The sequence below is a fragment of the Battus philenor genome, unplaced genomic scaffold, assembly GCF_028537555.1.
Source record: "Battus philenor isolate CCGP_79_NKW_IND1 unplaced genomic scaffold, ilBatPhil1.0.hap1 SCAF_27, whole genome shotgun sequence".
Taxonomy (NCBI): Eukaryota; Metazoa; Arthropoda; class Insecta; order Lepidoptera; family Papilionidae; genus Battus; species Battus philenor.
The window spans coordinates 3,523,386-3,540,898 of record NW_027181690.1 but is presented as its reverse complement, the minus strand read 5'-3'; the positions used below and the strand labels follow the sequence as shown (position 1 = coordinate 3,540,898).

General features: G+C 33.4%; 1 protein-coding gene across 1 annotated transcript; it reads left to right on the top strand.

The window, feature by feature from the left end:
• Window positions 1–217: 217 nt before the first annotated feature.
• Window positions 218–9,614, top strand: LOC137925601 (uridine 5'-monophosphate synthase-like). The gene is made up of 3 exons (XM_068769068.1): window positions 218–361; window positions 6,309–6,455; window positions 9,100–9,614. The coding sequence occupies exons 2-3, from the start codon at window positions 6,312–6,314 to the stop codon at window positions 9,574–9,576; spliced, it is 621 nt and encodes a 206-aa protein (XP_068625169.1). The 5' UTR covers window positions 218–361; window positions 6,309–6,311; the 3' UTR covers window positions 9,577–9,614.
• The last annotated feature ends 7,899 nt before the right edge of the window (window positions 9,615–17,513 follow it).

Below are 17,513 nucleotides of genomic sequence, written 5' to 3'. Positions count from 1 at the left end.
CGAAAGTCGTGATCTGAAGAAGAAGCTCACAATAAACTTAGGTGGATTATTTCATTACCATGCTGCATAAAAAATCACTAAGTATTGGATAATCTTACGTTTAGTTGAAATTACCCGATATACCGGGTAAGTTTATAAGCTGGCAACCCCGCCAATCTGACCACAGGGATATCGTCGGATAACTTTCATTGCCACTGCATTATTGACTCGAGAGAGGATCTGTCGGCTCGTTTGTGCGCTGAGAGACGCAATACACGAAACACTGGTGCAATATTTCATACCATGGACGTCTACAGTGCCGTGAACTAATCAATTGTTATTATAAGTGTCAGAGATTGATGACCCACGCTTGAAAACGAAAGTGAGTCACTATATTGTTTATTTTTTAACAGATTACACTACCTTTACGCAGTTTGAACTTACTTTATTGCTGATTATTTTATAATCTGTCATATTTCGGGGATAGTATCAGCTCTATAGTACATTTATATGGATACATTTACACTTCACATTTACCGAAAATTCCGTCAACAAGTATCTTTTTGAGGATATCCATAATTGGCAGCTCATGCCGAGGTCCCCTTTTGGGGGCCTTTTAACCTAGTCCCTCCATGAATATCCGTAAAAGCTTCACGTTCCTCACATTGCTTAATAGCGGGAGTTAAATGTCTCTGTCGAAAACAGTAAGCAAGCCTGGGCTAATCCGTCATTTACAGACTCTAGGTTGAACAGAATTTATGCGTATGGCAGCGGTCGCGCCGTGGTACGTACGCAATAAATAGCTGGAACTGCCAACATTCAGCCAGATCTTAAAACGGACATCAATTCAGCATTTTGACTCGTACGTTCAACACATAAATTCATTGATTATATGTGCCGCAAACTACAATACATTCACACCCGGTACATTCAAACGCCGAATTATCTTGTGTCCTTTTTTTTTCGCTGACGTAGACCCCTTGCAGGTTGTCATAGACCCCTAAGGGTCGATATAGACCACTTTGGGAATCACTGCTCTACACCGTCATCGTCGCCTTTCGATAACCATCCAGTATCGGAAACAAGGCCGGAGCGCACATCGCAGAGGACGTCCGATGACATTAAATAGAAGCGTTGCAGGAATTTCTTCCGCCGTTTCTTCTCCTAGCGCTAACGCTTTCCGAAGCGATAGTAGTGATATTGGCCAGGCAATAGCAACCGACCAAACTTTAGTTCTGCCCTCTCGGGCGCCTTTGTATCGGAATGGTAAGCGGGTATTATCGACAAGTTACAACAAAAGTCAAGGATCCCTTGTGGGGGTTATTAAGTTTAGTCGATCTAAGGTGCGTCCCAAGCAAACGCTTCCCTGGAAGCCTTCGAGATACCTTATCAGCACTCAGCGCCTTCACGTCTCGAATCAAAGAGTCTGCAAATGACATTTGGATAAAAGTAAGAGTAAAAAAAAACTCTAGAATTACACTGTTGTTACGCGTCTTCTATTCCTATTTGATTTTAATTTTTGGTTTTTCTTCTTACCTATTCCTAAAATTGCAAATTGTTAAAAAAAGTCCTGTACTCACAAAAATAAATAAAAACTTAAATGTGATTAAATAGAAAATAAGAATCAAAACATGGTTCAAACATATTGCAACATTACAGAAAATGTGGCATAGGAAGAGAGACGATGGGCAAAAGGATTGTAAATAAATAAATGTATGAAGAATGGAAGATAATGTGTAGAATAAAGGTAAAAGAATGGCAGAAGATATGGCGATTGAAAGTAGAGTATACTAATAAATATTTAAAAAAAAGTAATAAAAAAATGACTGAAATAGACGTCCATGACAAACTAGGACAGGAAGAATGGCAGACCACAAAAACGAGGCCAAAAAACCTTCCAATCAAAACTGTTTAAAAGAAGCACCACCTATGCGTAATAGAGTCACAATTATTTAATGTAACCACGTCAACATTTTTAATTATACATTCAAATATATTTTATCTGTCTATATCGTATCTTTATACGTATATTTCTTTAAATACAATAATCATTTTAAAGGCTTTTGATTGCTTAACAGTCAATGATTAGGGTCATGTTCAAGATTTCTCTAAGAGATCGAATGCAGAATGTTACGTAGACGAACGTAAATAATTAATGCAACTTAGAAGCCATATACAGTGTAGAATTGATGACCGCTGGGGCCTGATTGTTCTGGAATGAAGAACAGGACGGCAAGCTCAGCGTAGAACATGCACCCACAAGGTGGACAGATCAATTTTTTAAATCCTCGGCAAAAGTACATCCTACAGCTAATATGATATTTTTTTAATTACATAACTATAAAACTTATATTTCTAATTATTTTTTTTTAATTAGTTATACCATAAATCAATAAATATTTTGATCGCTCTAAGGTATATGTAGTTTTTATATATTGTTACACGAATTATTGACCGTGCGTCGTATTCCTCTCTATTGAGGATCGTGATTCTTTTTTAAAAGTTTTACCGCGCACAATATCTTTGTCGGATATGATAATGTACAGGTATCGACAGCATACAGATAGCAACAGACGTATAAAAGTAAAAAATAGCAAACCTAACCAATAAATATATAATATATAAATAAAAACACGTTACGAAATACTATTAATAACATATTTAATGGTATAGGTTGTGACAATCGGCAAAGAGACTCGTCGGTTTCTCAGTAAAAACCGGTTATTGTTTTAAGTTATTAACTTATTTATTTATATTTATATTTTAAGTATATAATTATATTATTAACAGTGAACAAAATGTCACAAGCGCTTTTGGTGCACTGTGTATATTAATATTTTTTCTTGACTTTTAAAAGACTGGCATTAACTTTCTCGTTAAAATCCTTTCGCTAACCACTCTTACGTATTTTATCGTGACAATATCTTGTTATTATCAAACCGGGAATTATGGTTTTTATTGGGGCGGTTTTGGTTTGTATTGTGAGAAAATGATCATTTTATTTTTATTTTAATCGATTATTTCCAATCGATTTATTAAAAAGGAATGAAAGTATTATTTTTAATTTATGCACTACTTACTAGGGGGAGTTTTTTTCACAGTATTGTCTACTGTAAGGTTTACGCCTTCTCCAAAGATAACTATGGGCCATACGATAATCCCCACGCTTGGTAGGTGGGTTAGTGATGGTAGTGTGGTATTATTGTACGCAAAAGACACTGCTGCCTATCATCTGGAATCTCATTTGTAATCAGAGGTAATCCTGTACAATTAATTCATAAAGTATGAATTATATGTGATTGTATCCCAGGAATTGAATCCGCAACCTACAATCGCAAGCATCTGTCCTCTACCGCTAGGCTATCATTAAGACGTACTGGCATTTAAATATTCCGTGAAAAGTTAAACTTAACAAATTAAAACTTTAAAAAAGGAACAGTGTTTCATGCATCAATATTACAAAGATATGCAAGAATAATATCTAGAGACGGTAACATTTATTTTATTAATTTTACTAGCTGTATCCTGCGCGCGGTGTTACGTCACAAGTTAAAATTAATTTTGAATGAAAGCATTACACAAAGGTTCAATTCATTTTGTGTCATTTTATTTATTTCGTTTCAATTCAATATTTAATGAACTGCAATAATAATTAGATAAATGGTCATTTATATTATTCATTTTATTATCCACACAGGAACACTTAAAGTGACCACTTTTGTAGGTTATAGTAAAAGATCAGAAGAACCCATATTTGATACAAACTAGAATCAAAGTAACTACACTACAAGGCATTATTAAAACTACAAGGTTTCTTAAAGTATTTTGATCTAAGAGTCCACGACAAACTCAGACGGGTTTTTGTCACAGTTACAGTCACAGTCACTCTTAATTTAGAGCAACACATTCTCAAGCTGTATTGTTACTTAAATAACTTTATACTATAATAAGATTCTTAGAGGCATTAAATAGTAGAGTATTGTAATTTTTTTTATATTCCTTGTTATTAGAGCCTGTCGTTTCTCTATCTTGTGGAATGACAGGGTCATTTCTTTTCGTTTAATAATCTTTTCATATCTTATTTTATTTCCGTACTATTCATCCATTCATCTTAAGTTCTTTCATTCTTTTTCTTACTTTCCACATTTCGTCTATCTTACCCTTTCATTGCATTTCCCTCTTTTCCAATTCCTTTACCTCATTACTTAGTTTTACAATTATTATTTATATTTTTTCTTTAAATTTACATTTTTTTTGTTTTACAGTTATTATTTTGTTTATAGTTAATTTTTATTTGGTTTTACGGTATTATAATATTAAACACGGTTGCTCACAATTAACATTTTTTATTTTTATGAAGCCTTAAAAAAGTATTGAGGGTCAAGTTGTAATATTAGGTCTGTTGTAACACACCTCATTACTCGCACCTCAGTAAAGACCAAGAGAAGTCTTAAAGACGTTCTCCTCACGCTCATCAGAGGGTTCCCACAGAACACTCGCCACACCGCACCCCCTGCAGACACTCGCAACACTGCAAGCGCAAACCACTCAACATCATCAGCAACCACTGCACCTGCAACACTTTACACAGATCGTCGCGTTCTACATAACAAAACAAAAACATCAACCACCACGCCACAACACACGTTTTTAGTGAGCGGCCGCCCGCTCGCTAACCGCGAACAGCGTGAGCAAACCGTGATTGGATCCAGATCCCACTGGCTCGCCTGTGGTCCACTCTGCCGCAAGCACACACCAGCAATACACCCCGTCAAAGCTCTATCGCGAAGAGCCTTAACAACGTGCGAACATCCCCGTGCAACTGGTAGGCGCTCTACAAGCTTTTAGTTTCTAGTTTTAAATCTAGTTCACGGGCCCTTCCGCTCGGTGCACTCAGTACCGATGAAGCTATAAAAGCCTTTAGGCTAACTACATTAACATCTTCAGAAACAATACAATACACCTCATTAACTTAAATATTATTAGCTGTGGCCTCCGCAAACCGGAAATCTACATTACGATCGACATTATTTATTCAAAAGATTATCTACTTCGGAATATTGGATTAATAGTAATTTAAAATGTTAGATAATAATTTCCATAATTTATAATAAATTTGTATGGTCCCTTACGGGATAAAAGCCTCCTCTAAAACTTTCCACTTTTTTTATATAACTTTGCCAAATTGGAGTAACCCGCGATCTGCTGTACCCAGGATCTCGTCAGCTATCTGGCATCAGGTCTGCCTCTCGACCTGGTACGTTGTGGTACACTTTCTTCGGAAAGAATATATATGTGCATATGTTATATACATTTTTTTTCTGGATAGCTATGATCCTTATCGAATAAATATCTCCCGCATCTATTTTTTATGATATCCATAAATGTCTTGGTGGAAATTAAAAACTTCGCGATATACCAACTTCATTTGCTCTTTCTTGACCGTTGCAATTTGTATGCTTACCGACATAAAACCACCAAATTAATGGTATGGTTTGTTAAAAACAGCATACAGTGAACCTTTTCGATCCTATTATCTACAGTAAAACCTTGTTTTAGTTAATATTTGCTTTTGAATTGGTTTGCGACGCGATTTTTTTCTACAGACTACAGATTGTTGTATACAATCCACTTTGCAAATCCTCTAATGACTTATTTCAAAGAGGAATCGAAAACATTGACTTGATTTTGTTTTTTTATATTGATTATGTCAGTTGATAGACTCCTATTACAAGACATAGACCCTCAAAGATCGCCACGGCCAGTCTTGCGCTGCCCGCATCATGTGTCGTCCGGTCTATCTATAAGGGGACGTTTCCAAGCCGAGTCTACTGGCTTGTTGCCTCCACTCTAGAACGTTTTTCTTACCACAAATAATCTAATTAAGTTCTCTCGTATCGATAATTCAACATAAAATAAAACTATGAAGGTATCAAAGGTCATGACACTTTATAACAAGGTGCTCAATCGTGTATTTAACATAAATATTACTTCAAAAATTAAAAGCTAAGACGCCTTATCTTTATTTAATACAGCCAACTTATAAATATTCAAATGAAGATCTTAGATATAAATAATCGGCTTTAAACTAGATTATAAAGAATTTAAGACGGTTGTTTCTATATTGGAGATCATAGACCTGCAAGCGGAGCGTAGGTGTTCCATTCACAAACTAGAAAAATGACCTAGGTTACGTCATCAGAAGATTCTAGATGCAGGCTGCTTTCACCCGATACCACTGGGTATCTATAAGGGTAGCCTGTGTCCATCAAGCAGTGATGATCAGACTGCGAGAGAATCTATATTAATAATTGCGCGTATCATTCTAGGTCATGACCTCGGACACGTTGGAGGAGCTGGCTGTGCAGCTGTTCGACGCTGGAGCTGTGCGCCTGGGGGACATCGAGGCGAAGATTGGGCGTCGGACGCCCATCTACTTCGACCTGAGGGTCGTGGTATCGCATCCTAGACTTATGGTCAGATATTACTTTTATTCTTATTATTTATTTACCCTTTTCATTCATTGAAGCATTCACAGCCAGTCATCCCAAGGTGGCAGAGATAATTAGAAGTCATATATGTGTGTGTGTGCTGTGTACATAATTCGTTATTAAAGAAAGTTATGACAATTCTGCGGCGAATAGGTCTCGAACCTGCTTTTTGAACATGTCATAGTTTGCGGACTCTATAGTTCCGAGGGGAAGTTACTTCCAAAAAAGATGTATTAGTGGTAGGTTTGACTGTACTTAGTTATGTAAATCATTGTACATTAAGAATACAATTGGGTAATGATAATAATGAAGGAAAAAATCAGTACTTGTGTAGTTAGCGGTGAGAAAAAAATTAAAGATGTAAAGTAATTGTAGCTATAGTACCTCTTAAGACTTAATTTTCTCTTATCATTACTCAGGTAATTCTATAATTATTAATATTAAAGTTGTAAGAAGCTTCGTTTCATAAGATCCCAACTCGAACGCGTAAGTTTACTGTAAAACTAAAAATAATTGCAAAACAGACTCTTAAAACTAAATTTCCTCTTATCATTACTTAATTAATTCGTACGTCACAAAACGGCAATGACGTAAAAATGAACGATGTTACAAGCTTCAATTTCTAATAAGAATCTTAGAATATTTCTTCTCAAAAAAAAAAATAACAAGAAAATCTGGACAGAAGGAAGTAAACATTACATTGGATTCATCGTTATAATCATTAATCAAATAAGATAGAGGAAGAAGGTCCCCAATAGCGGAGGCCATAAAACAAAATTAAAAACTGATCATCCTGTATATGAGAGATTACCACCTATGTACTAAATTATCACGATATCTATGGAACCATAAGGAGACTTAAAATTTGTTAGGAATATTCCACCGAGGTAAGAGCGGAATTAACAAAATTATAATCACTAGTGGGTTGACAGGAAGTTCAAAAAATAGATTTATGTGTTATCTATATTCATAGATATATTTGTAAATTTAAATAAAACAATTTAATAAGTTTTTTTGGCATGTTTGAAAATAATCGAAAGTGGATTTGAAATTACACTCACCAAAGGCAATTCTGGCCACAGGCAACGAACACGCTAGCATATTTCAATATTATAATGTATATTATAGTTACTAATAGTTACTAACTCAAGCTTCACCTGACGAATAATACAAAACCTTGAAATTCTCTCAGACATTAAGATCAGTCCATGTGTTTCTATGATGATCGATAACGTGTCGCATAACTAATAGGGCTTGAGAATAACATATATTACCTGTTATTCTGAGCACATGTTAATATCAGTGATCGGAATATTTTGACAATACGTATGTCCAAATTGTACATCGAGTGTTCTAATAGAGGATTTATAGTTATTAAAATAAATTAAATTTCGTATAATTTTAAAACCATATTTAATCTATGTCTATAATGAAAGTCCAAAAAAAAGTTTTCTTGTCATTTTTCTTTATGAAGAGGTTATAACCTGGAAAATTACAAAATAAATAGGCGAGATCCATTATAAAGTATCTTGTATATTTTTTGTCTCAATTTTTTTTAATTTCGTAATTTTTTTTTATCTATGCGTTTATAGACATGCTATGACAAGGAGATCTTACTTTTGTCGAACAAATAAAATGATTATAAAAATTTTGTAAGTTATGTAACAGCTTCATTGCAATATTATTACAGTATTTAACGGTGAAATCATCACCATTGCTTCAAGCAAATGATACATTTATAGTTTTGTACAAACTTTTGTTATACTGAACAATATCAATGAATAATATCAAAAGTAAAATCTTCTTACTTGTTTGTCAAACATTTACTGAATTAAGCTTTCATTTTCATTTTGGATATAAAACAGTTCTTAATCTTATTTAGATATAGCGATTTAAAAATGTTTTAGTATTTATAGTCAAATTTGATTTTACGTTTACTCCATTATGTGGCGTCCTCATCATAAATACTAGTCATAGAATATACTGAAAAGTAGTTTTTACACGAGATATTCCTTAGAAAAGCGTTCAAAAATCTATTGAATTTGTGGATAATGTACGGCAATTTTAAAAATCGTGTGAGATGAAAAAAGTTAATTATTTTCCTAAAAACCGTGCTAAATAAATAATAACGAAATCTATATGGGATAAGTATCTATAAAGCGCAAAGAATTCATTTTATGTGTACAAAACATAAAAATACAAATAAAAATTAAATTTGCCACTATGTATTGGTTTAATAACAAGTATGTTTGTTTATTACGGACAGAACTAAACCAGAATAATTCCACTGTTAGTGTTTTGTTATTGTATAGATAAATTCCTGTATTATCAAAAGAAATTCTAGTCAGACTAGTTTTTTTTTAAGAAATATAGAAACATTATAAAACCAATGATAATTATAAAACAGATAATAATATTGAATATTGTATACAATTTTACTATTTATAAAATTAATAACAAAATTAAATTTACTAAATTAAGATGCAGCTAATTTTAATCTTCAATAAAAATGGGCTTATTAGCGCTTTATAAGATTTATTCTTATGTGTAATGTGTGAATTATCAAAGGTGCAGGTCATCGGATAATTATTTTATTGCTCAACAATTAACGCTTGTTTTATTATCCCAGATGTCGGTGTCGCGACAGCTTCAGTCGCTGGCGGAGGGCGCTCCACACGAGCTGCTCTGCGGGGTACCCTACGCAGCGCTACCCTTCGCAGCCGTCATGTCTGTCAACTCTAACACTCCCATGATCATGAAAAGAAAAGAGACGAAACTGTACGCGACAAAGAAAATTCTAGAAGGAGTTTTCGAGAAGGGACAAACGTGTTTAGTGGTTGAAGATGTAGTGACATCTGGCGGCAGTCTTTTAGAAACTGTAACAACTCTACGAGAAGAAGGTTTGAAAGTATCGCATGCCGTAGTAGTTCTCGATCGCGAACAGGGTGGCGTTAAGGTGCTGAAATCGCACGGCGTAGAAATACTGTCGGTATATACAATGACCAATTTAGTTGAAATACTTCACAATGCCGGTCGGATAAGCTACGAAACAGCCGAAATTGTGTCCGACCACATCAAGGAATGCCAATTTAGTCAAGCTAACTAGTATTATATAATAAAGTTGCATAAAATGAAATATAATGACTTGTCCCTCGCACCATTTTAAATTTGTTACAGAACATAATCAATTTCTCTCTTATCAGAAAGCTAGATTTGGAGAATTATGTATTTAAATGTTACGTTTGTACTATATCGATCGCAGGAAAGTACATAGGAACTTCAAGCCAATTATTTTTGCACAAATAAGGTTATCAACGCTGAATGTGTTCGATCGAAAATAAATATTTTTTTTGATAATAAACATCTGACATTACAGTGGAAAAAATCCAGAGTATTAACATTTTATAATAATTGTGTAAAACCTGTAATACAATTATTATCAATGGTTATTTCGACAAAAATATACAAACAGAAATATCACGGAAAACTAAAGTCTCAAAATGGCCGCCATTTTTAACTAAATGCGTTGTCATGTAAAATTGCGATATTGCAGTAGACTGTTCCGACTTTTTGGCGTTAATGTGAGTTCTATCTATAAAGGTTTCAATTATCATATATTCTGAACCTATTTTTCAGTGTATAATTTTATTAATATTGTATTAGTTAATTTATTAATATTTAATGACATAATTTAAATAAAAAAGTAATTTTTAACAATGTATTATTTATGGTTTTTATATTACCCGACATTTAATTTGGCACAGCGGTAATAAATTCGGTCGAAAATATTTATAAATATGCATACACACATCACCGATTGTGTTTACAAAAGATTAAAAATTAGTATATTTATAGACCAAAAATATTTCCGGTGTGACGAATCAGATATCGGATACTATATCTAAGAATATCCATAATATGTTTGTGTTAAGTAGATAATATAAAGATATTTCTTATTTATTTAAAAAACAATTGTAGAGCACATACAAGTTTTATTTAATATCAAAATTTATATTTTAAAATTATATTCTTAATGGTGAAGTTAATTATAAGATCATTTTAAATGGTTTTATTTTCAATTTATATTTATACCGTAATATTGTTAATTTAATAAAAACAATTGAGTATTTTGAAGGGAATTTTTTTAACAACATATGGATAAAGGCAAAAACATAGAGTAACTATACTACGCCAAAGTTGTCAATGGATATGACAAGGAACTCTGTTAAGTTCTAAGTAAAAATTTATATATATATATAACGTTATTTGTTAATGTATATTTTTTATATTTTGATTTATAATAATAGAAATAGAGTTGAAATACGAAAAAAGCGTCGACATAACACTTATAGAGTTTTGTACCATAAAATGGTAAGAAATGTTAATTTAAACGGGCATTACATGCTGTAAACAGTAAAAAATGTTAGGAAATTAGTAATAATATATAAAGAATATTTATATACAGAGTTAACTCAGTAAGTCAACGTCCAGCCAAAATTAGTGGCCAACCCCAGAAAATTAACTAAAAATTTTATAAATATGTCACATATTGCTAAAACAATTGCCATTCATAGATTAGTAAATTCATTTTATATACCCAGTGATATTCTTTCTATTAATATGACAACATCTCTTTACTTCTCCATATTTTTTTTTAATTTCTTATATGTTTCATTTTATTGTCGTGATTAACCCGCCGTCATCGTTTATTAGCCCATAGATGCTTCTGCAAGGTATAGGCCTCCCCCACATTGCTAAGGGGGATATACAGTAATTAATATACTAAATACGAAGAGAACGCTGCTGCCCTTTCTCTGGGAACTGTATCTCGGAAACCGAACCCGGGTCCTGCTATCGCAAATCTCAGTTCCTTACAGCTTGGCTATCATTGCTCCTTCTCCTTTAACATTACCCTTCTGTAAAGGAGGCAAATTCACACTGCAATTACGTGATTTTAAAAGAAAAAAGCAGTTTTTGTCTAACAATATAGGTTAATATTGCTTCCAATACTTAAAAACATATGTAATGTTGATTTATAAAATTAGTTTTCTTTAGTTAGCCATTTATTTACGCTTGACATTGATTAATGGGACGTCCTTTATACATATAAAATGTTTGATGAGGTCTGCAGAATTTAACCACTTTTATTTAATTATCCACTTTATACTTATCTAGACGAAACTATCTACCGTAGCAAAAATAACCATGCACATCGGACGTTCTTAAAGAATTTATGTGAGGTGGCACAAATTGAAAAACTAACTGGCCACTTTCGGTCATAAATTGTCATGCCAAAGCCAATTCCAACATCTAAAGATCTGTGTTCATCGAAAAATTAATAGTGTCTTTTGATTCAGACAGTAATATTCAAACTCAAATTTAAAATATATTACTTCAAGCAGGCATTTTCACGCGATTTTGAGTAATTAAATATTTTAACATTATAAGTAGTAACCTACCACGGGTTAAGGTGAGCACCTGAGAAGAGCCGGCCAGAAACTCAACAGTTGCTATTTTAAAAATAAGTAAATAAAATAAAAAAGCTTATGAGTCAACAAACAAAATTCCACACATTTCCATCAACTTAAAACTCAAAATCCTATAACATTTATTTAATAATACACTTTCATTTTTACATTTTAAAACTGACAAAAGGATGGTCTAAAATATGTTGTGGAACTGTCTGATTGCGTACACTAAAAACATGCAGGAATTGTTAACTTTTTGAAAACATTTCGGCGTTAAAAATTTATTTTTCTTTCTTGTATTTAACATGCGTCTGTCACAATTTTGACATAAGTATTTAAAATATAGAAAATTATAATTGATATAAACCGAAATAATATAAGCACCGATTTTTCAAACGCGTCAAAGCAATTTCTGACATCTATAAAAGAAATGTTTATCGAAAATTTTATTAGCATCTATTGATTTAAATAGTAAAATACCAATAATGTTTGCAACCAGTATTGTTGTACGTGTTTAAATAGAGTAGTCATTGACCGCAAGTATCAGATACGAAGATGCGGGTGTTTTAAATAGAAAGCGAACTACTTTGCTATTAACATTTCGAATTCATAAATTCACACCTTCACGCCTGTTATATGAAACGGGGCTGGCAGAGCATTGAAAATATGATTAAACAACCCATTGGTAGATCAGCTTAATTTAACTTTGATTATGATAGGCCTTGTGATTATTGGCCTATTTATTGTTAATGACTCTAAAACTATCTTTTTTCTTATCGTGAATTAGTGTTGGGTATAAATTAACACGCCATTTGACCTTATTTTGAACAATAACAATTTAAAAAACGTGTACACATCTTATATAAGCAGGTGCATCAGAATTTTATTTGTTAGGAGTATAAAACTTAATAATACAATTTTAATGTATCTGCCTTTATAATAATATAATAGATAAATAAACAATTAATTGATAATAAATGAATAGTGAAATTGTCTTATTTTTGAATGACATTTAAGTACAGGTGGCCAGTACGACAACAATGATTTAATAACATAAAACTAATGTTAAATTTTTCTTGCGCGTTCGATCTGATGAATCGAAGCTAGGATCTAACATAGTTCCAGTTCAGTCTTACAAAAAACCTTTAAAAACTTTAGATATATACGTGCGAAACCACGTATATGTAAGGTCTTAGGGTTAAATTTAGGTTTTATTTTATTTAGGTAAGATTTAGGAAGTGCGATGCTAAAAAAGGGTTATGGGGTATATCGCCGGAGCAGGATGTTTGACCATGATAAGAAACAAGGGTAGGACTAACCACTACTGGTTAGTATCAGGTCCAGCCACGTATCATCACCATTTTTGTTATGATGGGTAGCTTGCAAATCTGAAGTATGTAATATGATTGACTTAATCAAACAATAGAGTTTTAGGGTTGTGGAGAACAGTGGGTGGTGTGATCAGTGCTAAAATCGGTCTCCAATGCTGGAGAAATAGTCCACGTAGGGGGGATAGTAGGTAACACCTAGTAAGATATTTACGCCTGTGACAGAAACCTCAAAGAAGATATACTCTGCACTTGCAGAATAGGTGGGAGAAGAAGAAGCAATAATCTTATAGCCGATATGATTATGAAGATATATAGCTACACCACTTCTCCTTTGAATGCGGTCGTTCCGTTATAAAACCAATTCTGAGAGAGGTTAAGAGTAAGACTAAGAGGAAAGATGGCGTTAGAATTACCATTTGGAGATGAAAGTCGCATGCACGTTGACGTTGTTGAAAGTTGCAAGAAGACCAGAGTAATGTCTGGGAACGTTCTGTGCATTGTGGCAATTGGCAATATGTTGAAAAGTTGGTCATACTTTGTATCAAACGGCTGCCACATTAAATCACCGACATCACCTGTAGCAGAACTAAAACCGTTGTTGACAGAAGACATGTTGAATTATACTATATTGACAAATTAATAAATATGATTGTATGATTTACAAAATATATATCTACGTATAAAATAACCGGTGTATGTTAAGGTACTAATACTTATGTCCAAATCCTTAAATATAACACTATAATACATGATAATTGAAGATAAAATCGAAATGATTTTGAAAAAATTTAAAAATAACGAACAGACCCAACAAAAACGGCATCAGTGTCGATGGAACGAATTTGTAATTCATTGCCAGTTTCCTGGCATTATACATCTAAGTGACATTACGAGAATAAATAAAATTTCCACCCACACTTTGTAATGCATGAAAAGTATTTACAATATGTAAATATACCGACTGTTAAAACAACAACAAACCTGACGACACCGATAAACAGATACTAGATTTAACAATTAGATGCGTGTACTTGTAACAATTGAAGTAATTAAAAATATTAGGTGAATTGCTTGTTACGTGATTGTAAAAGTTCCGTTGTTCCTGTGCTTCCGGATACCACCTTTTGCTAATCGAGAAACTTTCTTGTGCCTTCGCATATTTTTCCATTAGTGAAGTTAGCTCCTCCGTGGTGTTAACTTTATGGCGAGTTCTGTCGGCTGCCTTGATGAAGATGATGCCGTCCTGTGGGCCCTGGCGAACGCAGCCTGTCACTTTCTTGATAAAAACTCCCTCAGTGACATCGGAGATCCTTACAATTTGGACTTAGATTCCAAACAGCATATCAGAGATCTACATTAGTAAAGGAAACGCCGAAGATGATCTTCATTTGAAGCTTCAATAGGATGACTTAACTTGATGCATAAAGCAGGGATGACGGTTAACCCCATCGACCTGTGTATAATATTCGAGATGACAACGGGGCAGTCTTCCTTTTCGATGTCAGAGACCCCGAAGAAAAAAAGAGCTTTTCACCTGTGCTTCATTTCACTTGCATCCACCATATTCGCAAGTTCCGCTATTTATTGACGAAACAGCTGTAGCATATTTACCTTTCAAAAGTTAAGAAACTCCTCAGGCACTCGAGCAACAGCTTCTTTTGTTGCTCTTCCAGTTCCGCCACCGTTTTGAGGTGTGACAATTGGTGAAATAATTTCAAATGTTCTAATAAGATGTGAAGTTGAGTGTTTTGCTGGTAAGCGATGACTGAAGCGGTTCTGGTTAATTACATATGATCCCACAAATGTAAGTTAATTAGTTTTATTATAAAAATGTAAAATTCGGACGTTATTTTACTTCCAAACTATTTTAATGGAATTTAGGCCGACAACATTGTTAAAGTCGCAGGTTGTCGCTGGATGTGCGATGTGCAGGAATGGACATCCTGGAGATATTTGGCGGAAGCCTAATGTCTTGCAGTGAGTGTCTTTCAGTTAATAAGAAAAAGATTTTTTTTTTCCATTTGAATTTGACAGACCGAATAACCTATATGAGTGTAAAGTCTATAAAACATTAACTAATTTAAATATGTAGTAATCCAAATTTTTAAAACGCTTCTCTTACTATATTATAAGAAATCATTGATTTTAGGATAGACTGTAAAATATATCAATTAAAGTTTTGTCAACCAGCCTGTATACCTATATTCTACAGTAAATCGAATATTGTATGACCTGAAATTACAACACGTACTTACCAGTACTTATCGGAACAAGTTATCGAATACCATAACTGTCCTCGCGTAAAACAGGACCTCGGGCAAGCAATCTAAATAAATTAAAAGGGCTTAAGTCCCGTTGCCGTATCCCGTTATTCCTTACCGAATATACACCGGCCGGAACGGAATAGCCCGATACAATTTAACTTATATTAATTTTTGTGTTTATATTGTTTTGAATAATTAAATAAATAAATATTTCATACTATTGTTTAATTACAATTGAATAAATTTCCACCGCTATAAAAAGTTAAAACTAAATATTTGCATACGGCGCGGTTTTTAATAGCATGTGTGAAAAAATGGCGGATACATCTTCTGCAGCGCATGTGAATAACCAACTAACGAGTTGTTTTAATTAATGCACGTGCAAACGCGTTCATTTTTAACAATTTTATTAAATTCTGGATAATTATAAAAAATGGCTGACGTGCGTTTTATTTTTACATAATTAATTATCGTAGTAGTTTCTTATTAACACGTACATAGTTGCTTAACGGTCCATGGAGAGGGCTATATAGATCTTTATATGAACGAAAGCTACCGACATAGTCCAGCGTATTGGCAGTTTTAAGTGGCAGCAGGCCACAAAGCCCGCAGAACAGATAGCTGCTGAGTCTTTAAGGTTTTGTAGTGAGGATCACAGACAAGCAAACGCAGCGTAGAACGTCCAACAAGGTGGACAGACGATTTTGTTAAAATCGTGGAAAGATGCTAGATGTAGACTTTCAATGGGTCCTATTAGAAATCCAAGGATGAGGCCTAGGTCTAGTAGTAAACGTTTTACGGCTGAAATGATAATGACGTGTCTTCAGCGCCCTACCAATGAACGGAAAATCAAATCAATGATCATAGACAAGCAGCTTTATCAATGATAACAAAAGAGTATCAAAATTAGAAATTAAGAATAAATCACGATATGATTTAATGGTATATTTCAACTACCGTAATGTTTAACGAACAAACAGTTAGTTCATTTATATCGAACAACGATAATCTCTCGTTCATTCACCTTTAGTGAGCCTAATTTTAATTTAACCTAATAAACTTAATGCCAACGCCTGTAGTCCGCAGCCATTGATCCATTATACTATTTTTATTAACCAGGTATGTTCCAGCTGCTGGAATATAACCATCTTCTTAAAAAAGGTACGGATCGGAATTTAATTACTATTGTTTTATATGTAGACACAAACATTTAAGTATAAAAATAATTTATAACACAAACTTAGCCAGTGATGATGTGTGATAAGGGTGTGCGTGATTAATTATGGGTGTAAAAGGTTTAACAATTTTACACATAACCAATCACCTATATAAAATGATCACTCTGAGATAGGTTAAGATATCTTTCTAAAATATTTTTTTTTCTATTGCAATGCTAGTTCTTTAACTTCAGGTAGTAGTACAATCTGCAAAAAGTAAACAATATTTAATTTTAATATATAGAAAAACAAATTTTTAAAAACGCTTTTCTTAATATATTATCATTACGTTTTTTATTTCTGAAACCATGAGTTTTGGATGGCGTGTACCGTAGAATTGACAGCCAGTGAGGTGTTCATTTTCTTCCTCAAAGCTCTTACACATATAAGCAATTACCATTTATGTAGATAATAGATATATACAAAGACAAACATTGATTTTAAGAATAAATATAAAACTTTTTATATCTCTTCATCTGCTTACATGATACAAATACATCACGTTATATCTATGAGATTGATCGATGTTATATAACTTTTGGATTTTTAATATTAACCCTTGGACAATGACAATGGCAATTTTCTGAAACACGTCATCTTCACAAAGGCAATTAGATGTTCAGGTTAAGAAATTCCATCGTCTTCTATATCTAACAAGCGAACATATTGTAATTGCCTGGGTTGTGCCCGCAAAAAAGCAATTCTTACGCAAACATACCGGTGAGGTACATCATTAAGATTTCTGGATTGAATTCACAGATTG